The 27,536-nt window shown below is 36.1% G+C and overlaps 1 protein-coding gene across 1 annotated transcript in view; it reads left to right on the top strand.

Annotated features, from left to right (window-relative positions):
- Positions 1 to 22,049, top strand: part of LOC150108694 (dynamin-like) — a 306,464-nt gene extending 284,415 nt beyond the window's left edge. The window contains exons 17-19 of the mRNA XM_090416156.1: positions 7,504 to 7,685; positions 11,344 to 11,526; positions 21,173 to 22,049. Coding sequence (XP_090272282.1) covers positions 7,504 to 7,685; positions 11,344 to 11,526; positions 21,173 to 21,239 — 432 coding nt within the window. The 3' untranslated portion in view covers positions 21,240 to 22,049. The remainder of the gene's footprint in view (positions 1 to 7,503; positions 7,686 to 11,343; positions 11,527 to 21,172) is intronic.
- Positions 22,050 to 27,536: the final 5,487 nt, after the last annotated feature.

Genomic DNA, 27,536 nt, shown 5'->3' on the forward strand with positions numbered 1-27,536 from the left:
ACTTCCTCCCAAGAATCAGCAATGTTTTTGATGTCATCATGAATGCTTGTTTCATTTAACAGCCTTTCAAAGTAATTACTCCAGACATTTAGAATATCTTTATTTTCAGTTTTGATGTCACTTTATCATCTAATTACTTTTACAGTATTTTTTTCTTTCATGGTGGTTCAGGACACGAATATATGAAAGATTTGAAACTGAAAATCACTTTGTTCTAAAAACAAAAATTGAATATCACATTGAAAAGAATAATATAAGGAAGTTTTAAAAAGAATTAAAACTAAGTAGCTTTCAAAGGTGAACTGTATACAAAGGTGAAATCTATACAAGCATTATTCAAGAAAAAACTGAATGAGTTTGAGAACAAGGATGAAATCTTAGAGTTTTAGTGGTAAACAGTGAAGAAAATATTGATTCATCTAGGGTAGGGATGCACACACCGCGGGCTGCATGCGGCCCTCCATTGATTTGCTGGCGGCCCGCCTCACCATGTATTATTTTAACTTTAACAAGTTACACAATAGGTAATTTTTTAAAAAAATGGCATATGCGCAAAGCAAAGTAGCTGTGATGTCACGATTGCCTGTCTACTTACGATAATCGGTTAGTAATAATGTTAACAAATTTTATAATTCATCTGTTTATCATATGAGTATTTTGTTTTCTTTGGTGTGGTTGCTACAATTAATTATCATTCCTAGGAAACGGTAAAAAATAAATTGTACAATGGATAAAGCAGGGCCAAGTAGGAAACGCAAACTACAGGATGAAAAACGGCAGTTTCAGGATAGCTGGACCGAAAAATATGGTTTTGTGCAGTTGTTTAATAATATCATGTGCTTGATTTGCAAAAGTGCTGTATCCATACCAAAAGAATACAATACAAGGAGACACTATGAAAGTCTGCATTCTACATTTTCAAATCTACCCGAAGAACTACGTAAACAAAAGATTTCATTTTTGAAACGAGAATTCACAGGCCAGCAAGTGATGTTTACAAAACCTATTCAAGATTCGGAAATTGCAACAGAAATAAGTTTTGAAATATCTCGCCTTATAGCAAAAAGGTGCCGACCATTTATAGACAGAGATTTCGTTAAAGATTGCCTTCAGATAGCTGCTAAAAAAATTTGTCCTGAATCAGCCAAAAATGTTGAGAAAATTCAGTTAAACAGGATGACTTGCAAAGAAGAATTACTGCAATGTCGGAAAATGTTAAGGACCAATTAACATCTTATCCAAAGAAATTTGCCAATTTTTCATTAGCTATTGTTGAATCAACTGACATTACTTCCACAGCCCAGGGGACACTCATGATTTAATCTTGGGGGGGGAGGTGGCTGAGTTGAGTAGATGATTTGATAATACACACTACACATTGCGTACAACCTATGACCGAGCATCTGCAGTGATCGCCAATATATGATACCCCTGATCTCTGGCCTGGCTCGGGCAAACAACGCATCGCCCGAGCACTATTTCATTTGCCTTGCGTTCACAACGACCCTGATTCCCGAGAGCCAGAGGGTATTCCCACCTTATGTGACCGCTAATTCATAAGTAATATAGAAATAGAAGACAACATAAATTTTTAAAAAAATTTAATTAGGAAAAGATTTTTGGAAAATTTTCTAGTTTTTTTTTTTCTTTTTCTTTTTTTTGGGGGGGGGAGCGCCCCTTGGCCCACTCCCTGGGTGCACCAATGATTTAATCAATCCCCTAATTACCATTTAATCAGCATCTAATCTTTTCCAGGACTAATATCTATGGTCTGTAGTCTTTGATCAAGATTTTTATTTCTAACCTAGCTCTCAAATCCATAAGATAAAATCAGTTTTGAATACTATCTTCTATACAGCTAGTTTAGTGTTTTGGATTGTGAACCTATAGAACAAGTAAAACATTTCAGCTATTAGACACAATTTTTAGTGAAGATGGCAAGTTAAATTTGAAAAAGACAACAGAATTAGTGAAACTGGTTTGGTAGGAAGTCAGTTGAATAAATTTATATGGAACAAGAAAGAAATTAGTCAAAACACTAAACTGTTTTGAAAGCATATAGGTACTCTGTATGCTTCCAGATGACTGGAGTAGCTCTACTCCAGTCATCTGGAATTTGACCCTCTGACCAGGCCTAAATTATGCAGGATAGCCACTGTAAAACTATTATACCTCTAAATTTGAGTATTTCTGGTCGTATATTATCTACTCCTGCTTCCTTTCTACATTTCAGGTTTTTAATAGCTTTTCTACTTCAAATGTTATGTATTCCTGATTGCATTCCTGTTGAATGTTTTTTACCACATGCTATTATTGCTTGTTTCATTTACAAATTTTCAAAGTAATTACTCCAGACATCTAGAATATTTTTTTCTTTAGTTTTCATATCACCTTTATCATCTCAGATTCCTTTTATAGTACTCCTTCCTCTATTTCTGAGATTTTTCAATAGCCTCCAGAATATTTTCCACCTAACTGATATTTATATTTTGTGTTCTTACCAAAGTCTCCCCATGACTTTTGTTTAGCTATGAGGGTGGTCCGAAAAGTTCTTGGCCTCAACCATAGATGGCAGCACGCATCAAGTAGATTTTTTATAAAGCTGTCTGAAGCAAAAGTGTTGTCTGTATCCCTTGAAATGGATAAAATTTGAGTATAGTGCGGTTATAAAATTCTTTGTAAAAGAAGATTTAACGCCAAAAAGAAATTCATTCGTAAATAAAAGTTTATGGTCACTCTTCTCTTTTGTTTTCGACAATTAAGAAATGGACTGCCGAGTTTAAACATGGCCGTACCAGTCTTGAAGATGATCCATGTGAAGGATGTTCAAAAAGTGTAACAACACCAGAAATCATTGATCAAGTGCTCAATATGGTATCAGATGACCAGTGAGTCAAAGTGCGTGAAATTGCCGAGACTATAGGCATTTCAAAAGAACGTTTTGGATATATTTTGCATGAAGAATTGCAAATGAAAAAGCTTTGCGCAAGATGTGTGCCGTGCTTGCTCACAGTAGATCAAAAACGTATTTGCATGAAAATCTCTGAACAGTGCTTGGAGCATTTTAACAAGAATAAAACTGATTTTGTGTGTAGATTTATTACTGTGCATGAGATTCATGTTGGAGGTTTAATGGAATATTATCAGCACTGAGAAAGGATTAAAACTAATTTTAATATTTCCAAAATTTCATCTCCGTCACAGAGACATCTTCAGGGATTACAAAAAAACTTTTTGTAACAACACACACAAATACAATACAGTAATAAGTGAAACTAAAGTCCTATCTAGGTGGTGCACCCTCTATGGGCATTTGCAGGTGGCCTAGGATGTAAAGAGGGATCTCTGATAATTAATATTTCCCAAATTTTGAGAAGTTTAATGCAACCGTATTGGTTTAAATTAGGTTGATTCCTGAGCGCAAATACAGATACAAAGAACAGGCCTTCTTTTTTGAATTTACTATGGTGGAGCATGGTGGTTTTTTCCAGGAGATCCTGTGGGTTGTATCCAAAACATGGTCTGCAAGGCTAGATTGACCGTAATCATGAAATCAGATGTATGACTTGTGTTCTTCTAACTAAATGGTTGCTGATCTGCTTGTCTGTCCGAAGTAAGCCAGTTTACAGGCACAAGGTACTCTATATACTCCCAGGCACTGAGAGAAGAGGGAGTTGATCTTTGATGGAACGGATAAGGGTAGTACTTTACGGTAAGGCTTAAAAGCTGTATGGAGGTTGTACTTTTTTAATGATCTGGCTATTTTTTCTGATGTACCACAGATGTAAGGTATGGTGATCGCATTTCCGAAATCCTTCCCCATTCCCCGACCATCTCTTCAGAAGGACTTCAGAAATGCCATCACCATACCTTACATCTGTGGTACATCAGAAAAAAATAGCCAGATCATTAAAAAAGTACAACCTCCATACAGCTTTTAAGCCTTACCATAAACTTGCTACCCTTATCCGTTCCACCAAAGATCAACTCCCTCTTCTCTCAGTGCCTGGGAGTATATAGAGTACCTTGTGCCAGTAAACTGGCTTACTTCGTACAGACAAGCAGACCATGTTTTGGATACAACCCACAGGATCTCCTGGGAAAAAAACCACCATGCTCCACCATAGTAAATTGAAAAAAGAAAGATTTTTCTTTGAATCTGCACCTACACTCAGGAATCAACCTGATCAAAACTAAATACAATAATAACCCTATTTTTAAAAAGATTTCTCCATTTTTGAGTCTTAAACCCAACGCACTTATATCTGCCATTGGGATTAAATCTCTAAAAGATAATTTTTATCTTTTAGAAATTTTAAAAACCTAATAATAATATAAGAATTATATTATTATTAGGTTTGCTTCTTATATGTTTTTTGTTATGATTTTTTGCTTTAATTTAAACAAATAAGGTTGCATTAAACTTCTCAAAATTTGGGTAATATTAATTATCAGAGATACCTCTTTACATCCTAGGCCACCTGCAAATGCCCATAGATGGCGCACCACCTAGATAGGACTTTAATTTCACTCATTATTGTATTGTATTTGTGTGTGTGTGTGTTGTTACAAAAAGTTTTTTGTAATCCCTGAAGATGTCGGTGATGGAGACGAAATATTGGAAGTATTAAAATTAGTTTTAATCCTTTCTCAGTGCTGATAATATTCCATTAAACCTCCAACATAAATTCTTCAAAGCACTTAAGCCTCAACACACGGACTATGCATGAGACTTGGATTCACCATTACACACCAGAATCCAAACAGCAGTCAAAACAGTGGACAGAAGCCAGTTGTTCAGCACCAAAGAAGACAAAGTCTGTTCCATCAGCAGGGAAAGTCATGGCATCGGTGCTAAAGGCATTTTGTTTATTAATTATATTAAAAAGAGTAAAACAGTAACCGGGGAATATTATTCCGATCTTTTAACCAGACCTGACAAAAAAATTTCATGGGAAAAGACCCAGTTTGCAGAAGAAAAAAAAAATCATCAGGACAATGCACCTGCCCCACAAAGGTGTTTTGGCAATGGGAAAATTAAGGGATCTACACTATGAATTGTTGGAACATCCACCCTGCTCCCTCTGACTTCCATCTCTTCCCGAAACTAAAACTCTTCCTCACTGGTCAGTGTTTTTCTTCGAATCAAGGGGTGATTATAGCTGTAGAGGGGTATTTTTCAGATTTTACTGAGAACCACTACAGGGATGGGATAATGGCACTGGAGCATCGCTGGAATAAATGTATTAGTCTTAAGGGGGGATTATGTTGAAAAATAAAAATAATTTTGAAATTATAAATGTTTTTTCATTGTAAGGCCGAGAACTTTTCAGACCACCCTTGTAGTTTTACACAGTGCTTTGCTTTCTTACAATTTTTCTGTTTATTTTCTAAGAGCACAGGGCCACTTACTTGCCAGGAACTTTCAATGTGCTTTTTTTTTTACTTGACTGCCTCATTAACTTCCTGAGTCCACTATGGAGCTCTGATTTTTCTGTCCATGCAGATTACCTCACTACATGCTTTTTTGGTTGAATGAATGTTTTCTTCGTGGTTTGCACTGAATTGCTGAGGTTTGGTTCTTGTTTTTAAAAAAATCATTTTTTCTTGAATAATGTTTGTGTATTTGAGTCTACAATTCACTTCTGAAAGCTGCTCAACTCTTACTCACTTTGAAACTTTCTTACATGTTCTTTTCAATATGAAATTCAATTTTATCCTGTAAGACTAAATGGTGATCACTTCCAATTTGAAATCCTCTGTATACTCTTGTGTTTTGAACCAGTGGGGAAATATCACTGACAATAATAACAGTCAACGAGACTTTTCTTATTTCTTGCATCTTCTCTAATTTTCTTCTAATAGTAACCTTTCTTTCTCTGTATATAGAAAACCTACTCATACAGGTAGATACATTCACAAACTCTTCCACCACCACCCCTCTCAGGAATATGACATTATTAAAACTCTAACCAATAGAGCCCACAATCTTTGTTTTGGTTAAAACTGCCCTTTCAACCGAACTGAAACACATACACAGCACCTTCTTTTCCAATGGCTACAATGACTATAGAATTAAAAAAATAATCAAGTCCTTCCCCATTCCCTGACCATCTCTTCAAAAATGCTATCTCCATACCTTACATCCATGGTACATCCGAAAAAATAGTCAGATCATTAAAAAAAGTACAACCTCTATACAGCTTTTAAGCCCCACCGTAAACTTGTTACCCTTATCCGTTCCAAAGATCAGCTCCCTCATCTCTCAGTGCCTGGAGTATATAGAGTACCTTGTTTCTGTAAACTAGCTTACTTCGGACAGACAGGCAGATCAGCAACCATCCAGTTAGAAGAACACAAGTCATACATCTGCAATCATGATTATGGTCAATCTGGGCTTGCAAACCATGTTTTGGATACAACCCACAGGATCTCCAGGGAACAAACCACCATACTAAATTTAAAAAAGAAAGACTGTTCTTTGAATCTGCATCTGCACTCAGGAATCAACCTAATTAAAACAAATACGGTTGCATTAAAATTCCCAAAATTTGGGAAACATTAATTATCAGAGATCCCTCTTTACATCCTAGGTCACCTGCAAATGCCCATAGAGGGTGCACCACCTAGATAGGACTTTAGTTTCACTCACTACTGTATTGTATTTGTGTGTGTTGTTACAAAAAGTTTTTTTGTAATCCCTGAAGATGTCTCTGTGACGGAGATGAAATATTGGAAGTATTAAAATTAGCTTTAATCCTTTCTCGATGCTGATAATATTCCATTAAACCTCCAACATGAATAGAAGAGTGGACAAGTGACATCAATGGCAGAATCATTGAAATGAAGATGTTAGGAAGGAACTTCTTATTGTTAACATTCAAGAATTAATGACCACAGCCAATCTGAAGTAGTATGGTCACTTAAACAAAAATGATAGAGGAAAGTTTAGCAAAACAGGTGTTTGATGCTAAGATGAAAGGAAAAGACCAGAGGAAGACCAAAATCTATGCTAAGTTTCAGGCTCGATACAGAATACGCTCTCAGAAAGATATCAGGAAATTGATTATGATGATGGTTTTGTCAATTGATATAGCACATCACGGTGAAAACAGCAGATCATACAACATGAGCCAGTACTCCTAATAATAGCTTATGAGCTGTATCTTAGAATCTACTTTTTCTAAAAACTTGGCTTAGGTGAAAACTTTCGTTTTATTTATTTTTTTATTTATTTATGTAGTTTCGTAATTTCTTGTTTCTGTATACTCTTCCTCTGATGACAGGTAGTTAGTTATTGTCAAAACTATCAGAATTACCTAGTTATTAAATATTATATGATACCACATGTAAACATTTTCGTGGATTTTGACACATTGTTTTCAAAAGAATACTTTAACTATTTTATCATTGATAAAATATAAATTCTGTGGATTATTAACTTTTATATTTTGAAAAAAAAAAAAAGACAAAAAAAAAATCTGAATTTATAATTATATACAGAGTACATTAATGGAGGAATCAGCAGAAGAAGCGCACAAGCGAGAAGAATTACTCAGGATGTACCATGCCTCCAAAGAAGCTTTGAAGATTATTGGAGATGTTTCTATGCACACATCATACCAGCCTCTTCCACCACCAGTCAAAGATGATTGGCTTAAAATTCAGCCTCCAGATTCTCCTCGGTAAGTTTTGTCATTTTTTGAAGTTAATAATTCTATTTTTCAACTGATATTCTATGAAATGTTCAGTTTTGCCATTACTGGTATTTTTCATTACTGTTCAATATATTAAAATGCCAAATTGAGAATTGCAGAAAGGTAACTAGTTTTCTAACTGTGACTGCCAGGTACTTCTTGCTACAAAAATAACTTCAACTTCCCTTTTTTTTTGGGACAGGGGCCAAAAAAAATTGCTTACTGTGCTTCATAACTAGTATATCCACATTAATTGCCTCCCTTTCTTAATTACTACTTTCATAGACTGGGCTACGTTTTCAGGAACCAATTAACCAAAAATAATAATTATATATACACACACACACGGTTGACCCTTGAACAACAAGGGGTTAGGGATACCAATCCCCCCCTCCCCACACACACACATTGTTCGAAAATCCACATATAACATTTGACTTTCCAAAAACTTAACTACTAATAGCCTACTGTTGACCAAAACCCTTACCTATAGCATAAATAGTTGATTAATACATATTTTGTATGGTATGTATGTATTATATAATATTGTTATTACAATAAAGTAAGCTAGAAAAAAGAAATTGTTGTTTCAGAAAATCATAAGGAAGTGAAAATACGTTTAGTACTGTATTTATTGATACCGTAAGTTTACATCGTCTGTTTACAAGATCAATTGTCTGTCAGTGCCTACATCAATATTGTCTTATATTATACATATTACTAACACTAGACATCAAAAATGAAAAGATAATGTGAAAAAGAAATTCATATTTCTTTTTCGCATTATCTATGAAACATAACTATGATTGCTTCGTGGTAGCATAGCCTATACACTAGTGAATGAATCATTATAAAATTTTTATTTCATGCTAATTAATTAAACTACATAACTAATTAATAATAGTTCATTTTATGCAGTTTTGATTTAATACTTCATCTTTACGTACGGTCTCTAAGTGGTTGTGTGCATAAGTTTTGATAAATTTTAACTATTTTATAATAGATTTGTGTATATTCTTGTATATTGTGAGTTTAATGTTTTGGCTAATATCAAACTCACAATATACACGACAGTATTCAAATCAATTTTATCTTATGGATCTGTTAATTTGGGTAGAAATAAAACAGCTCATCAGAGAACTGGAGATATGTAAATTTGATCAACTGACTTCCCATCTTATCAGCTTTGCTTTTTTTGTTTATTTCCATATTTAATTTTTGCCATCTTTACTAAAAATTTTGCTTAAATAATTGAAATATTTTACTTGTTCTATAGGTTCTCTTTTAAGAATGCAGTTAAGTTTTTTATGTTCCTGCCTATTTTCATAGTTTTGATGTTTTTGTTGGTGATTTTCATATCAAATTTTTACTGCTGTTATTCAGTTTAATAAAAGAATCCTGGAACTTGCATTGGATTTATTTGGGAATACAGCATCATCTTCAGGGGTGCTTAAGGGTCAAAGCTGTATAAGTGAGAGGAGACCTCCAGCCTTTAAAGGAATGCAGAGAAATGACCAGGGCTTCTGACCTAATGTCCAATCCTCACCTTCTTGTGGTGCACCCTGTTGGGTATCTACTTGGATACTGAACGAACGAGCAATTTGGGATTTAGCCGACCAAATTGCATTCTTATTGGTTAAACCAAAATAAAAAATGATGGTACAACATGACAAAAATTTCATGCCGGCTGGGGCATCGCCCAGTTAAACAAAGCCCCCGTTGTTTTCGTCAGGGAACCAGGACAAACAGCGAAAAGTCAGCCTACTGGACAAATCTGAAAACACCTCAACTCAACATCACCAGAGTTAAAGATCGGTACTATCAACATAAGAAGCCTGAATGGCAAAGAAATGTAGCTAGCTGAGGAATTAGATAAGTACCAGATCGACATAATAGGGTTGAACTGAAACAAAAAAGACAAAAACTGGTGAGATCTTTCTGAGCAATAAATACAAAATGTTATATTCAGGCAATGACAATCAAGGAAAAGAAGGAGTAGCCATAGTATTCAACACAAAATACGAGGCTCATCTTCTTGAATGGCAGGCAGTCTCAAGTAGAGTGACGTTGGCAAATATGAGAATGGGGAACTAGACAATGAGACTTATTTGTGCCTATGGTCCAACAGAAGGTTCTACTAAAGTAGAAGTGGAGGAATTTTTTGAGGCTCTAGAGAAAGCTACTGACACAATGAAAAAGGAAAAGTTGGTCCTTGTTGGGGATCTAAATAGCAGAATAGGAAGTGATTGTGAGACATACAAAAATGTTTTGGGAAAATTTGGAGAAAAGAGCAAAGCTAATAATAATGCCAAATACCTGTTGGATTTCTGCTCAGGACATGGACTGGTTATTACTATTCCATGTTCCAACATAAAAATGTGCACAAGTTCACATGGAGAGAAGAGGCAAGGAATAAGAAAAGTCTCATTGACTATGTTATTGTTGATAGTGATATATTGACTATGTTATTGTTGATAGTGATGTTTTCTCCCTGGTGCAGGACACCAGAGTGTACAGAGGATTTGAAATTGGAAGTGATCACTATTTAGTTTTAATTTTATCCTGCTCAAGAAATTCAGTTTTATCTTGAGCAGGATAAAAAGCTGGGTAAAGTTCTTATCGCTGTTCTTGGTATTTTCCATAATGTAAAAACATATTTCCTAGGAAATGTATGCTGTTATTAAATTATCGTGGGAGGTCACTACCCAGAACAATTTCTGCCTTTATTGAGGCTTCATCATTGAATAGCTAGACCAAATTAATACCAAAGGGTATAGAGAAAAGAACTTATATACTCTGCTATACGAATTGTCCAAAAGGTGCACCCATTAAGTTACTTAAATATAAAGCGCCAACAGGCTTCATTTCGGCGATATAAACATTAATTAAATTAAGGGGATATTAGATCCCACATTGTTTTAAAACCAAATAAGAAACTCAAAGATTGGAACCAGAGTTTCATGCCGAATATAGAATAAAAAACTATAAAAGTATCGGCGAATACTAGCGTGAGCTAAATGCAAGTAGTCCTAGAACGCAGTACAAACACGGGCAACTCGTTGCAAAGGTGGGTAAAGTTCTGATCGTTATTCTTGGAAAATACCAAGATCATAAAGTGCAGTCTGCTGTACTTGATTTGCTATAGTAAGAGTTTGATAAATTTAACTATTTAAAAATTTAACCAGGAAGTTAAATTTACTATAGTAAATTTAACTTCCTGGCCAGATTTCATAGAATAGAACTTCAAATTAAATATGCTAACAATCTTTGATTCCTACAGATTCACTGTAGTGAGCCAAGCATAATATGGACAATAGGTGCTATAATTTTTCTAAAACTGTGCTTAGTACAAATAAAAAAAGGCATAAGACTTAAGTGTATTTAAATAAAATTTAATGCTGATTCTTTCAAGTCAGTAACTGTTCATGTTCTATTAAGCTTAGGATACATTTTTCAATTTTCACTTATATTGGACTATTTGTATGACAAAGTAAAATATCGAAACATATTTCACAATTAAGAATAAATCTGGCTGGCAGTCAAGTAGTATTTTGCAAATTTAAAAATGGAGTAGGGAGATGGAGAATAGTTTAAAAATTCCCCACTCAATCACATCAAATTAATTATTATTTTTGTGTTTTTGTAGACCTTCTTCTCCATGCCCAGGTGGAAATCGTAGAAATCCAAGAGGTGTGGGAGCTCCACCTCCATCTATTGCAGCATCACGGCCTGCTCCTATCAGGCCTGAAATCGGGACAAACAGGCCACTTCCAAATGCTCCCCCACGGCCAGTTAGTGTCTCAGGTCTTCCTCCACCCCTTATCCCAACGTATGTATTTTGTATAAATTTGTATGTATAATAGTAATAACTTAATATAGATGTACTTGTAATCCACTAACCTTTCAAAAGAAATCCATTCTAATTTTGCATGTTATCATACCTTTATTTAAAATTAATTCTTGATTCCAGTTAACCACTTTATCAGCGCCTTTTGCTTTTCAGCATTTGTGAAGTTAGAACCCCAGTTTTCACTTGTTCCTCACTAATAATCTTCACAAATAAGCATTCAAGTCAGTTCTAATCATATATTCTTTGCATTGCATCCTATTAATTTTTTTCCATGAAAGGCTTCTATTAACCCACCCACAGTACATTGTTATGTCCCTATCTTACGATTTTGTTTGTCTTACAAACTGCCTTCGTCTATATTCTCCTAACTTCTACTTTCAAAACATCACCAAAATTTCTACTAATATCTGAATTATTGTTCCCCGTAGTATCCCTAGTATTTGTATTTTAACTGCGCCCTTTGGGATATTTAGTTTAAGATATTTTATACATAAACAGAGAAAGGAACTCAAATATCTGAAAATGTAACTATTGCAGTCGTGACACTATTTCTTGTTTCTTAACATTAATTCCCCATGTGGTTAGGCTCGAATGTTTCTAAGCGGTGCATTGGATTAGCAATATCAGACAGCTCCTTTTATCATTAAACAAAAGGTTTATTATTTCTCTAAACATGGTACATATCAAAATACTCAACTAAATTACTTACACACTAAAATTAGCTTAATACAAGTAGTTGGGATATGATTCGACAAAGGTTACTATGATCATGCCGCCACAAAATTTCATACAAAACATGAATTCACATAACATAAAAAATTTAGATCACCACACATTATTAGATTATTCAACTTCAAGTACACTAACAAAATCATTAACTACTCTAGCACATACTTATGACAATTCTGATTCCCTACACATCACACTAGACATTGAAATTCCTCAGGCTACTTGATTACTCAGTTCGCACTAATCTAACTCAATATTAACAAAACCATTTACTTCATTAACACACAACTATGTCATTTACTTTCCTTTTACAATGTAGTAGGCACTCAAGATTCTTAGGATAATTAATTATTCACAAATTATCAACACTAGCTAGCTTACTTTTAACACTCTCTATCAAATTCTAAAGTCCTATTATAATTTCTCCCTAATCACCTTAACAGTTCCGTATTATGACAATGGTACCTATTATAGACAACTTCTAGTTAACATAAGACAAAGTTCACAATACCTTTCTTTAGCTTCACTTACGGGCCTTTACCTTCTACTGAACGAACTTGCTTGCATAACTTCTTGCAATTCAGGGCTATATAAACATCTGCGCAGTCGGCTGTACTATCCGAAATGAGGACATCGACATTTTCACAGCTTCCTATGACTCTATGGTGTATTTCGCTTTCTACATAGGAATACGGGAATAGCTTTCCCGCTCACCTTCGATTCCTTGTTGTGGCATGAGGATATAAGCCATATCTCTCCACTCAGGAACACCGTGAAATCCACTAGAAAACCAAACTAAAACCACCGTGACTCTCCAAACGTTTCTTCTCTTCTGGCAAAAGGGTCTCAAGCCTCCTTGGCTATCTCTACGTCCTCCCTAAAATCCAAAAGAGCCTACTCCTCGAAAAAAAGCCTCGAGGGGGGAGGGTTACCAACCCTTTTATAGCTGCTCCCCTAACGGCGCCCTTTCTTACTTCTTTTTCCCACCTCCTACTTGTTTTCCGTCTGTCTACCAATTGGGTAGCATTTGGCCGCCATATGTCATTTTGATCAGCAACTCGTAACGAAGTTTCTATCCGGGTATAGGCCCTAAGCGATATTCCATTATTTCTCTTGTTAGCCTCTATCTTAACCCCCTTTCAAACCTTTTCTCAGAATTCTACTTAATACTTAATCTATAGCCTCTTACATAGCGTATTTCATGACTCATTCTTTTATACTTATGCACTTAACTCTTTCATTCTTAATTGCATTACTATATTAATTCTTAGTTAGCTACTTATTTAATACTAATTCCTTGTTTAGTCATAATACATCTTAATACATTCTTTTCTTTTGTTATCTTAACTAAACAATGGACCTTCACATTTTACTCAATTTATACTGGATGCAAGAATATTACATTAATTAAATTATCCTTTTTATGCAGAGGTTTTTTTTTTATGTTATTTATTTTTCTCATGTTACACCATGATAACTGAGAATACTATATTCTCAAGATATCAGGTGTAACAACATTTGTATTGTGAATGGGCTAAGGATTTTTTCTCCATTTTTTTGATTTATTTATTTTTTTACATAGTATGGAAACTGCTGCTATAGAGACCAAACATGTAGTTTTTTTTTTTTTTATGCCACTTCTCCAGGCCTCTAGTAAGTGAGGCAATGGTCTCGCACATATCCATGCCTAAAGCAGGATTCAAACCTGTAGCCTGTTAGTTGGAGAGTAGATATGTTAATATCTACTCTCCAACTCGGCCAAACAGGCCACCAAATTTAGACATACATGGAGGAACTAATGTCTTATAAGAAATCATCACTTTATCTGCTTCTTCTTCTGCAGCTTCTCCCACTTAAGTGGGGTCACTGTTGATAATGAGTCTCCTGCACACCTTCCTGTCTTGGGCTGTCACCACATCCAAGTTCTTCATCCTCAAGTCCTCTTCTACCAGCTCCCTCCATCTCTTCTTTGGCCGCCCACGCTTCTGCCTTCCTTGCACCTCCATCTGCATGACCCTTCTTACCACATATTCGTCCTCCCTCCTCATCACATGACCAAACCATCTCAACCAAAATCATCACTTTATCTCTTCATCATAACCATAATTCACTGTTGGCTCCTTAACCTCAGTAGTTTACTACATAGTAATCTTGGTCTTTATTCCCCTCTGCTTGTGTCTATTTCCTATTAGTGTTCAATCCTGATTCATTTCTTATCAGAGTGCATCATTTTATATTTTGACCCAAAGTTAAAATTGCAACCACATTATTTGGCCTATCAAAACATTTCTTGTCCCACCTGCCTTCCAAGTTGCATCCTTATCAGCAGAGTCCTAATTCTTCTTCCAATATGAACGTCATATACATCTTCTAGTAAGCTAATCAAAATCAGTACAGTAACGAGGGTACAGTAATGTGGTAAGTTTCTAACTTGCACTCCTAACCCAAAAATTTTGAAAAATTTAAATGTCACAAGTTAAATTTTACTAAATGCAATATGTTAAATTCTTACTATTAACCCCATCGAAATGAGTTGCAGGGTGTTGCAGAATTTGTATGTCTAAAACGGTGTATTGCCAAAATTTAAAAATACAATATAAAATAGCTCTTTTATATCTTTTTATTTTTACGTTTTGCATCCTAAAGCTAGTTGCACCCATGGCAGGCGCCTCTTCCGCCATGCCCTCGTTATGGCACTCATCAAAGTAATCACCTGTAAATTAAAAGTGTTTTCTCATGATTAAGTCATTTTTTCTCCCATTTCACAGGTGAAACTTATTCAAAGAGGTTAATATTATTAAGGTATTGTAGATAGTTAGTACAAATGCCAAAGGCACTGTCCATTTATCTTAACTAAACTTGGGGTTTGAGGAGGACTGAATTCAATGCCAAAATTTCAAAGGATTACATATATAAATTAGCAGTGAGGTGAAAGCTCATTTTGTATACCTTCAATTTGTTTATAGAACTAGTCCCAGATAATAGCATCTTGATTTAATACAATGCTTAGAGTTCACAGATGTCGCATCATTTCTGGTGACTTTCAGAAATCGTTTAACATAACTTTGATTTCTGCTTGGGTTATACAGCTTAAGGGTCAAAGCTGTATAACTGAGAGGAGACTTCCACATAGCCTTTAAAGGAATGTGGAGAACCGACTAGGGCTTCTGACCTAATGTCCAATCCTCACCTTCTCGTGGTGTACCCTGTTGGGTATCTACTCGGATACTGAACAAATGAGGATGGGCTGGCAATTTGGGATTTAGCTGACCAAATTGTATTCTTATTGACTTAAACCAATATACAAAATGATGGTACAACATGACAAAATTTCATGTCGGCTGGGGCTTCGCCTAGTTAAACAAGGCCCATGTTGTTTTCGCCAGGGAACCCAGGCAAACAGTGAAAAGTCAACTACTGGAACAAATCTGAAAGCACAATCCAACTCAACATCACCAGAGTTAAAGATCAGTACTATCAACATAAGAAGCCTGAATAGCAAAGAAATGAAGCTAGATGAGGAATTAGATAAGTACCAGATCGACATAATACGGATGACTGAAACAAAAAAAGACAAAAAACTGGTGAGATCTTTCTGAGCAATAAATACAAAATGTTATATTCAGGAAATGACAATCAAGGAAAAGAAGGAGTAAACATAGTATTCAACACAAAATACAAGGCTAATCTTCTTGAATGGCAGGCAGTCTCAAGTAGAGTGATGTAGGCTAATATCAGAATGGGGAATTGGATGTTATTTGTGCCTATGGTCCCACAGAAGGTTCTATTAAGGTAGAAGTGGAGGAATTTTTTGATGCTTTAGAAACTGACACAGTGAAAAAGGAAAAGTTGGTCCTTGTTGGAGATCTAAATAGCAGAGTAGGAAGTGATTGTCAGATATACAAAAATATTTTGGGAAAATTTGGAGAAAAGAGCAAAGCTAATAATAATGGCAAATACCTGTTGGATTTCTGCTCAGGACATGGACTGGTTATTACTAACACCATGTTCCAACATAAAAATGTGCACAAATTCACATAGAGAGAAGAAACAAGGAATAAGAAAAGTCTCATTGCCAATGTTGTTGATAGTGATGTTTTCTCCCTGGTGCAGGACACCAGAGTGTACAGAGGATTTGAAATTGGAAATGATCATTATTCAGTCTTCAGCAGGATAAAATTGAATTCCATGTTGAAAAGAATAACATGTAAGAAAGTTTTAAAGCAAATAAAAGTTGAGCAGCTTTCAGATGTGAACTGTAGACTAAAATACACAAAGATTATTGAAGAAAAAATGAAAGAGTTTGAGAACAGGAACCAAACCTTTGAGATTCAGTGGCAAGCCTTGAAGAAAACCCTGATTGATTCAGCCAGAGAGGCATGTAGTGAGTTGCCTGCAAGGATAGAAAAATCAGAACTCCATGGTGGACACAGGAAGTAAAAGAGGCAGTAAAGGAAAAGAAGAAAGCATATCAAAAGGACCTTTCAAATAAGTCAGCTCTTGTTCTTAGGTAATACAGAGACAAATGTAAGAAAGCTAAACGCTGTGTAAAGCTAGCTAAACAAAAGTCATAGGAGGACTTTGGCAAGAACATAGAAAATAAATATGAAGAATGTGGTAAAATATTCCGGAGGTTGTTGAAGATGCTTAGAAATGGAGGAAAGAGTGCTGTAAAAGGCGTTAGAGATGATAAAGGTGATATGAAAACGGAAGTCCTTGAAGTATGGAGTAATTACTTCAAAACACTGCTAAATGAAACAAGCAGTGCTGACAGCACAGTAGTAAAAAACACTGACCAGGCATGTAGTCAGGAATATATATCCATACTTGAAGTAGAAAAAGTCATCAAAGGCTTGAAATGTGGAAAGGCAACATGAGTAGATGATATTCGACCAGAAATGCAGAAGTATGGTGGTATAAAAGTCTTACAGTGGCTTGCATTGCATAGTTCAGAAAGCCTGCACAGAGGGACGAATTCCCGATGATTGGAGTAGAGCTCTAATTGTATATAAATAGGGAAATAAAACTGAATGTGAAAATTACAGAGGTATTTCCGTATTGTGTGTTCCTGGCAAGATTTATGCAAGTATACTTGAGAAACAGTTGAGAAGGCATGGGAATATAACAAAGATCTGTATTTATGTTTTGTCGATCTGGAAAAGGCATATGACAAGGTGCCAAGAGAGAGAAGCTATTCAATATGCTACAGTTATATGGTGTCAATGGGGCATTATATCAAGCAATACTTAGTCTTTATTTGAGTTGTAAGTCAGCAGTTAGAATTGAAGGAAGTACAGGAAGATGGTTTAATGTTAAATCTGGTGTGAGACAAGGATGTACATTATCCCCTCTCTTTTTCATTATCTATATGGATCACATTATGAAGTAAAGTGGTATTAAACATGATATCAGAATTGGAGATGTTAATGTCAGCTCTTTGCTTTATGTGGATGATGTTATACTTCTAAATAAATCCGCTAAAGTTTGCAAGATTCCCTGACTAAATTGAATAACTGTTGTAATAGATATGGTATGAAGGTCAGCATTAAAAAGACAAAGACAATGAAAATGGGTAGAATTGTTGAAAATGTCAACTGTGTTGTGAATGGGGAACCTGTGGAACAAGTAAAACATTTCAGCTACTTAGGCACGATTTTTACTGAAGATGGTAAATTAAATATCGAAATAGACAACAGAATCAGCAAAGCTGGTATGGTAGGAAGTCAATTGAATAAATTGATATGGAATAAGAGAGAAATTAGTTCGAACACTAAATTATCTGTATACAAGACAGTGTTCAAACCAGTTTTAACTTGTGGATCTGAGAGCTTGGGCAGAAGTAAAACACTTGACCAAAGACTAGAGACCGCAGATATGAGAGTCCTGAGAAAGATTCGAGGCGTGAACAGATGGCATCAATGGCAATATCATATTAAAAACGAGGATATTAGGAAAGAACTTGACATTGGTGGCATCCAGGGATGCGTTAGCAGAGTTAATCTCAGGTGGTATATGGTCACTTAAACAGAATGTGCGAAGAAAGATTAGCAAATAAGTGTTCTCTGCCAGGTTGGCAGGAAAACGACCCAGAGGAAGACCAAAATGTAGGTGGATTGATACGGTACAAAGTGCCTTAGACGATAGTAATATAAGATCTGATAATTGTTACTTGTCAAGAAACAGACTGATTTGGAGGAAAATTGTAGATAGGAAGTTAGTAATGATGTAAATTTTTCATGTAGTACTATCATATCCTGTACACCCCTTGATTGTACATGTCAGCAATTTGATGATGATGATTTCTGCCTAAGTGAACCATGTAAGAATGATTGTATTAGATTTCTTAACTCGACATGAGAGGAAAACTTACTCTTAATAGGACTTGGCAGCCATATCCCAATTGATGACATGATTTGTAGAGACGAATCATGTGCAAGCCCAGATCATTCTTTCCTTCTGTATTTCACATCACCAAGATATTCCATTATTCTGGATCCAGAATTGGAACCGACCTATATCCTATCAAGAGGAAACTTTCCTCTCATGTTGAATGAAGAAATCTAATACAATTATTCTTACATGGTTATGATTGTATTAGATTTGGCTATGTTAGCAGACCACAAGATCATGGAATTCTATAAACTCCAAGATTTTTATAGAAGGGAATATTGTCTTTCAGGGATCTAAGGAGGCTATAGACTATTTGGATAGGTTTATAAGCTACTCTGATATTATTGCTCTTAAATAGAGCTGTGATCTTACTGGAAAGGTGTCCAATTTATAAATGGGGTGTGATAGAAAAATTTTTTTGTATTAATGTTAGTATTTTGGCAAGGATTATCAGAAAATGGTGTCCTCCTTTGGACAGTGTTATTGAAATATCCATCTGGCAAAGAAGAACCTGAAGCTCTTTTAGTTTATCTTCAACTTTCAAATAGATGTTGTTTTTAAAGAGTGAATTGTGTATTTTTTGGTGGATTAGTGAAGAGATCAATGGAAATATTGTCTGGTATATGCAGGTTTGCCAGTAAACAGCTAATGAAATACCACCTTTTGGTTATTTTTCTTTCTTTTTTGAAATAAGAAATTATGAAAAGTTGGTTTAAACTCGGTTTAGAATGTGAATCGAATTTTTGGATGGAATGAACTGACACTGAAAAAGTTATTTAAATCAGATATATAACGTTTCCAAACTGAGAGTTTATCATCAGCCTGTGTTCACTAGATAGCACATTTGGATTCAGTTTTAGAATGTGTGGGGGGGGGGGGGGGACTTTGAAGAGATCTGCAGAAGGGAAAACAAGGGTGTTCCTCATTATTAGACCAAAAAATGTAACATGTAAAAGCAATTATTCCATTTTAAAAAACTTAGAATGAAAGTGATTGGATGCTTGTCACATGCCCACTCATGTTGGACATGCTTCTATTGGAGTAGGACATGCTTTCGAAATGCTTCATCTCTTTGCACATTCCCTCTCAAAAATGAATTATCTCTATTTTGAGAGATTAAGACAGACTAAAACAATGATGAGTAGTAGTAGTCGAAATAGTGTGCATCCTGTCTTACACAGTTTTTAACATCGGACCATCTTCCTTTATCTGTTTCCTTCAACAGAAACGCTTAAAGAAATTTATTGTATTAATTGACTTGAGGGATATGAAGTGCAAAATGAAAATCTTATGTGGATATGTTTGTGATATATGTATATATATATTAAATTATTTGTAGAAAGAGTAATTTATGATTCCATTTGTGTTTTCAAATTAACATTGCTTATTACTGCAGTATTCACAAAATCATGCAGAATTTTTAGTGCAATTTTTGGAGAAGTAATATACCTAAAAGTAATTATAAAAGATATGCAAATTATGATTGAGTTCACAAGACGTTGAAAGTTTTTCACTTGGTTATACTATAAATTATTCTCTTTGCAAACAGTTTTCATGTGAAGTCACTTCACGGTTAGAGTTTTTGTATATAGAGGCTAATGAATTCGGATGAGTTGCCTTAGTATCCCATAATGCAATGCACTCATCCTTACTGACTATACTTTATGGAAAGGACCACTACCCAAGTGAAAAAAACTTTCACCATCTTTGTCTATTCCAGAGTATTTTAGTAATAAGGGGAAACACCTTTTGACTACTTGTATATGGAATCTTCCTAATGCATTGCATTATGGGATAATAAGGCAATTGATCTGAAGTCATATAGCCTCTATATACAAAAATACTAATTGTGAAGTGATGATTTCACATACAAACTTTGTTTGCTTACACTTGGATAAAGGATGAAACCAAGGATATAATTTCTTGGCATCTATAATTTGGAGTTCATAAGAAACTGAAGAGAAGAATGAATTCTCACCATTACTACTGTTTTATCAATGCATGCAAGACTATAATATATATATATATAATATGAGAACTTTAATTTTTCCTTCCTTTTTTTTTTTCTTTTTAAGCATTATGTTTTATCCACTTAAATTTTCAGTTTAAACAGCACTTAATGGAAGGTATAAAATTTTAAGGATTTAGTCAAATTGGTTAATCTTCAAAAATTATATATACAGTAACCTAATTCAGTATTAATACTATCTCACTCTGCATCCCTTACAGACCATGTGGTGAAAGAGGCGAATTTTTCATGAATAATTTTTAGTAGTGAAGAAAAAAATATTCATTTTTTTTAGTGTGAATTATTACTGTAAATAATTCAGCAGTGCTATTTTGTTATTTGTGTAATTTAGCATTGCATTTAAGGTCACTTTTGTAGTCAACTGTTTCATTTCCAAATACTAAAAAAAAATATAGTTTTTTCTCTTTTAGCTTTGTGACACTGATGGTAGTAGTTGTAATATTTAAAGTGATCGTAATTGTTATTTTCCCTTCATAGGCGTCCTGTTCCTACTATTCCACCACGTATCCCTGACAGACCACCAGTGCTTACTAGGCCTAATTAAATCATCAGGACTTTGTTTTGTACATCACACATCATTGTATACTGTATACATTTCATTGTTTTTGTTCATCACATCTGATCACCACTGTGCTGTAAATTTTTCGTGTTAATAAGAGATGAACTTCTCATGAATGATTTTAGTTGTGAAGAAAAAAAAAAAGAGTAATTTATGTAAATAATTCAGCAGTGTTATTTTGCTATTTATGTAACTTATCATATCACATTTTCACTTTCAGGTAAGACACCAAGATTTGTGCTGATGTTGACATCACACAATACTTTTTACAGTATTGATTTATATATTATGTATATCTTGTCACGTTGTCTTATTCAGAAAGTAGAGAGATTCTCAGATTTGTAAAATGTAATTATTAGTCCTCCACAAAAATGGAGCATCATAATGTTGCCATTTTTAGGTATTGGTAAAGAAATGAAAGGACTTCAGTTTTATATTAATTTAATCTAAATACATTACATATTTTATTAATTTAGGCTGTTAGGAACATTGTATCTCTTGTTACATATTGTATTTTTTTTAAACCATTTTTTCATTCAATATCTAAATCAGTAAAACAGAACTGTGTATAAAAGCAAAATTATGTTAATTCTAATCACCTCTTTTGTTGAATTTTGATTTAGTACAATAAATATAATAAAATAAGGAACATCCATAAAAGTTGGCCTAATAAATACGATTTTTATATCAGAATGAAATATATTGAACAACAAAAATTGTACAGAAGCACATGTATAAAAAAACTATCTTTTGTCTAATTTGATACATATGTGCAATAAAATTATTTCCTGTATATATATTGACTTTTTTTAATGAGTACTATCCTGAGAAATACCTCTAAAAATACAAGTATGAAGTTATTTTTAATGCATGCACTATGTAAATATAAACTAAGTCCGTTTTGTTTTGAAACAAACAATTGTCACAATGTAATAGTTCATCACACAGTTTACTGTCTGTATGAATGACCAATCAGTAATGTTATTATAGTTGATTTCTCACACTTATCACATCTGTGATGTAACAGAATTTATTTCAGTATCCATAGTCATTACATATTTCTATGTGACTTTTTTAAAAATAGGCTCTCTTCATCAAAGTATTCTTAACAACTTAGTGTTGAGTGTTTCATAAATTTATGCTTTTGTCTCGATGATTAAAAGTTAATCTAAGACTAGGCAGTATAGTGATAAGTCCCTTTAATTGTAACTTCCTCACATGTGCAAAAACTATCTATAAGATATCAGTGGTATGTTGTTATATCATTACTTTCACTATATAAGATATCAGTGATATGTTGTTATATCATTACTTTCACTATATTTTACCTTGTTCTACTTCTACCTCTAAATAGTCTGCTTTCTAATCTACTGTTGTGTTCTTGAAATATTAATTCAGTACTATTTCCTTTTCGGATATTGGCAAAATTTATTTTTATGCTGCGCCAGCCAATATCCTATAACAGAAGAGACTGTTGTTCAGGGAAATAATTCTAAATTCTAAAGGGATACACAATTATTAATCTTACACTAGCGCTGTGCAGATTCAGCAGTCATGACCTGAATCTCACTTCAGCAATAATATCTAATTCCTTCCTGCCAGAAGGTTCTATTTTATAAGTGGTGGTTTGAATTCATAATCAGGCATAAATTCAGGTATAAGGTACAAAACATATTTATTGGAAAAAAGCACAAAACATTTACAGTTAAGAAAATTCAAATAATCAATAGAACAGAACTAACTCTAAGATAAGATTCATACTAAATCACAACAATGAAATTGAGTAAGTTAAATCCTTCAATTACGAAAAGATAAGATTTAGTGTAAGCATAACACTACTAGGATATAATTCCTTTCACAAGTTATTCACAGAACACGCATTGAACATTTTCATTAATACTCTATCGATAACCATCTTAATTCTAAATTTCATTGGTCAAGCCTAGCCATTCTCAATCCAAGTATTGCATATCAACAATTCTTTGTTCCACGGGGTCTTAACTAATTCAATCAAATTCTCACTTAAAAGTCCTCTATTAGTGTCCTTAGTTTATGGTATACACAAATTTCTTATTCTTTTAAGTGATTTTTAACATAGAATGAAATTCTTTACATTACCAGATCCCTTCAGATTTCACGTTGCCATCTCATGTAAATCTGGATTACCTTACTGTATAGTTATCGGCCGTCTTTGCGCCTGGCGATGCACTACACTTTTTGAATCATTTCTGGACTGTGGCGTGCTGTCTACCACTCTGCAGGAAATTTTCTCCATTCTTCTCGACAGGACTTTATTCGAACGCTCAATTCTGCATCGGGCATCGTAACACGATCAGCTTCGCTTGGAAATCCTCAAGTGTCCTCAAGAATAGGCCTAATCATCTGACATCACTGTAGTCAATCCACCGCTCTCATGAATCCCCCGACAAACCTCCAAAAACTGGAATCCAGGAACTGAAGAAGCCCTGTAACATGGCGCGCATCGTCTTTTATTCACCCTTTCGGGCACCCTCTGTTCGATGTGTTTTTTACCCACGAACCCCATCGTTCATGCCCCTGGGGTGATCCTACACTTTCCCTAATCTGTTAGGTTACCCTATCCAGGTAGTCATTCTGACGTCACTTTCCGTGTAGGTACAGCCTCTATTGCTACGCTCGACTCGTACAGATTATACACAATTATTCCTGATTACTACTTATCTTTCTGGAAAATGGGATTTACAAATAATTTAACAATTCCCTTACATAATTCTTACTATTCTGACACAAAATTCTCTGCTTCTCATTTCAGTTACACAAATAAATTTCAATATATGGCACATGGACTATGCATTATCACATGCATCTTCCAGGCCCACCTTTCCTAATTGGGTTGTGGGGGTAAACAGCTGCAAGAGGAACTTCCAGTCACCATCCTCTGCCACCAAACTCAGGTGTTCTGGTGGGATTCCCAAACGTGTCCATCCAAGGTTTTGGATATAACCTATCCAACAGCGACTTATGGATGAGAGACTTCGAACCTAAAGAAGTCAGATAAGAAACATATGTTTTTTGAGATGTGGTGTTACAGAAGGCTGTTGAGGATATCATATACTGAAAGGCATACAAATGAATGGGTGTTAGAAAAGATTAGTAGAACTTTAAGGCTCCTTAAGGACATTGACAGAAGAAAGTTAAAATATTTTGGACCCATAGAAAGGATGGAAGGACTTCTCAGAACAGTAATAGAAGGTAAAGTTCCTGGAAAAACAGGCAGGGGTAGACCATCAATAAGATGGATGGCGTGTGTGGAGTGACTGAGCTTCAGAGAGTTGAGGCTACCAGAAAAGCAAACAACAGGACTACATGGTGAGGCTTGGTGTGGAACATCACCGAGCACCGGCGTGACCATATGGCATCTGTAGATGCCCAGTGAAAGAGAGAGAGCGAGTCCATGGCCTTCCTCCCTCTGGCTTGGCAAAGAGAGCCTGCTGAGGGAGCCTCTCATGGTATTCTGACCAGGTAACCATACCAACGTAACATCTCTCAAAACAGAGAAGCAGCGTTTGAGTATTGAGGGGTTTCCCAAATCGCAGAGCTTCTGGCTCTGTCAAGTCTTGTCAGCCCTACAACCCCTTGAAGGAACCTCATTTCAGCCATTGGATTTGTGTCTGCATTCTTTCAGTCATTACCCAACTCTCATGACCATAGGTGAGGATGGGGCCATAGACTATTGAAGACAGCCAGCTTTGTCTTCTGGCTTAACTCCAGCTTCAATATTACCGAACGGCCAAGCTCCCGCAATATTGAGCCTATTCGAGTATATATCCACGTCCCATTTTCAATCATTCGTGAATATGGACCCAAGGTATTTGAACTTCTCCACCTGCCTCATTGGGACTCCACTTACATGTAGAGTGCACTGGGATGGTTGTCTTGAGACCACAAATGTTTCAGTTTTGGCCACACTGATCTTCATTCCGGTGTCTGCACAAACAGCTACAAACCTATCCAGGGTCTGCTGGAGGTCATCTGTGGAAGAGCTAAGCAGAACTAGGTCATCTGCAAAAAGCAGACGTCCAATGCTATATCTTCCAATTCTAACACACTGCCTCGGCTGTGCCTATCAATCCAGTCTAATATTATGAAAAGGAAGGGTGACAGAGCACACCCTTGGCTGAGACCAATGGAGACTGTGAAAAATTCAGACTTTGTGCTGTTTACTGTGACACAAAACTGAGCATTCATACAGGGACTCGATGGCAGCCAATAGTTGGCCATCCACTCCATACTCCTGTACTACTTGCCAAAGCTTATCCCGAGGAACCTGGTCATATGCCTTGTCCAAGTCCACAAAACATTGGCATATTCCCAAGATTTCTCAAAAGACTTGCCTTAAAGTGAAGATTTGGTAGTTGTGCTGCTACCAGGACGAAAGCCACATTGTTCTTCCTGGAACTTTGACTCAACTATGCTCCACCGTCTTTCCAGGCACGCTGAGCAGAGAGATGCCACGATAGTTACTGCAATCCTGGTCTCCCTTCTTGAAGACTGGTATTATTATGCCTGTCTGCCATTGCTTTGGTGCTTGCCCAGATATCCAAGCAGCCTGATACACTCAAGTCAGCCAGAGAACACCGTCTCGATTTAAGGCTTTTAGCATTTCGGGCCGAATTTCATAATCGCCAGCAGCCTTGCCCGATTTTAGCGAATTTATTGCTAAATGGACCTCTTCTGCTGTGAGACTAGTCATTTCCCCGATCTGCACCTCTTCGATGTCTACAACTGCTGGGCCACCCGGGTTAAGAAGGCTCTCAAAGTATTCCCTCGATCTGTGGAGGATATCCTCGGTTAAAAGTACACCATCAGAGGCCTTAATTGCCCTTGCTGTACACAATTTCCTCCGAAGGTGGCGGATGGTCTGCCAGAATACTTTGTTTGCATTTGCATAGGATGTGTCTAATCTTTCTCCAAAGAATTCCCAATTCTTCTGCTTTGCTTTGCTCTGCTCTGCTGCCTCAGCATACCGCAAACGCACCTGGTGACCTGACCCTAAGCCATGTTAGGTAGGACTCCTTTTTTGCCCGGAAGTTTTTTGGACTTCTTGGTTCCACCAAGGTGTCCTTTTCTCACTGCCCATTGCCATGCCGAGCCGCTTTCTGCCACAGCATGAGAGTGCAGAGGCAGTGACAGCTGTTCTGAGGAGCTTCTGCTCCTCAGCTGCAGTATGCTTGCGAATCTTTGAACCTGGAGGAAATGTCATCTGCAAAATTCTTGCTCACAGCCTCATTTTCCAATGCCTCCCATTTCACGTGGTATAGCTGGTTAGGCCTACCAGCGTCGATGGTAGCATCTGGTTTCTGAAGCTGTAGAGTGCACACAACAAGGTGGTGGTCAGTTAACAGTTCTGCCCCACTGAGGAAAATAGGTCTGCTGAGACTATAACGAAGTCAATCAGAGACTTTTGTTCTAGTGTTTCTCTGTACCAGGTATACTTATGGACTTCTCGGTGCTGGAAGAAGGTATTCATTATGGACAAGCTGTTAGTACAGCAGAAGTCCAATAATTTCAACTCATTCATGTTAAGTCAGGGGCGTCGTTCCTCCCATCCATGCCCCTCCATGTCTGGTCATCATTTCCAACATGTGCATTGAAGTCACCCATTAGCAGGACTGATTCCATGTGTGCCACCTTGTCAAAAGCAGCATCCACATCCTCTAGGAAAGCAGAGTATTCTGACTGCAGACACCACAGCCAAATAATGGTTTTTCATCCGAAGCCTTAACACACATACCCGTCCCCCCAGTGGGATCCACTCAGAAGCACAGTTTGACAGCTGGGGGCTTGTGAGTATCCACACCCGCCTAAGCAGACATTGTTGGGCTCACACCAAAGTAGTAGAGCTTCCACCCCTTAGCCAGGTCGACAGTTCCAGAGCCTCTCCTCTTGGTCGAAGAAAGCTTGACTAAGTCTATCTGGTAGCGCTTGGCTTCTTCGACCAGTTCCAACTCCTCTGTCAGAGAGAAGATGTTCCAGTTGCCTAAAGCCATAGTCTGGTGCTGTTGTCATTGCCATTTCTGTCCCTGCAGAACCATTTCTTTGTTCTGCCCCTAAACACCACCCCAAACGGTAGCAGGTCCATTGATGGAGTTTCCACTAGCAGAGTGGTGTCTAAGGGAGACTGCAACATATTTTTCGAACGGGTCCCTCTGCCTAAAACCCGAACGCGTCCTTTGGTAACCCACATGACGGACGATGCAGTCTGAACATTTTTTGATGGCCTGATCATGTTACAGTATTTGA

Source organism: Typopeltis vanoorti, chromosome 3 (assembly GCF_054136105.1).
Source record: "Typopeltis vanoorti isolate ZY-2024b chromosome 3, IOZ_Tvanoo_1.0, whole genome shotgun sequence".
Taxonomy (NCBI): domain Eukaryota; kingdom Metazoa; phylum Arthropoda; class Arachnida; order Uropygi; family Thelyphonidae; genus Typopeltis; species Typopeltis vanoorti.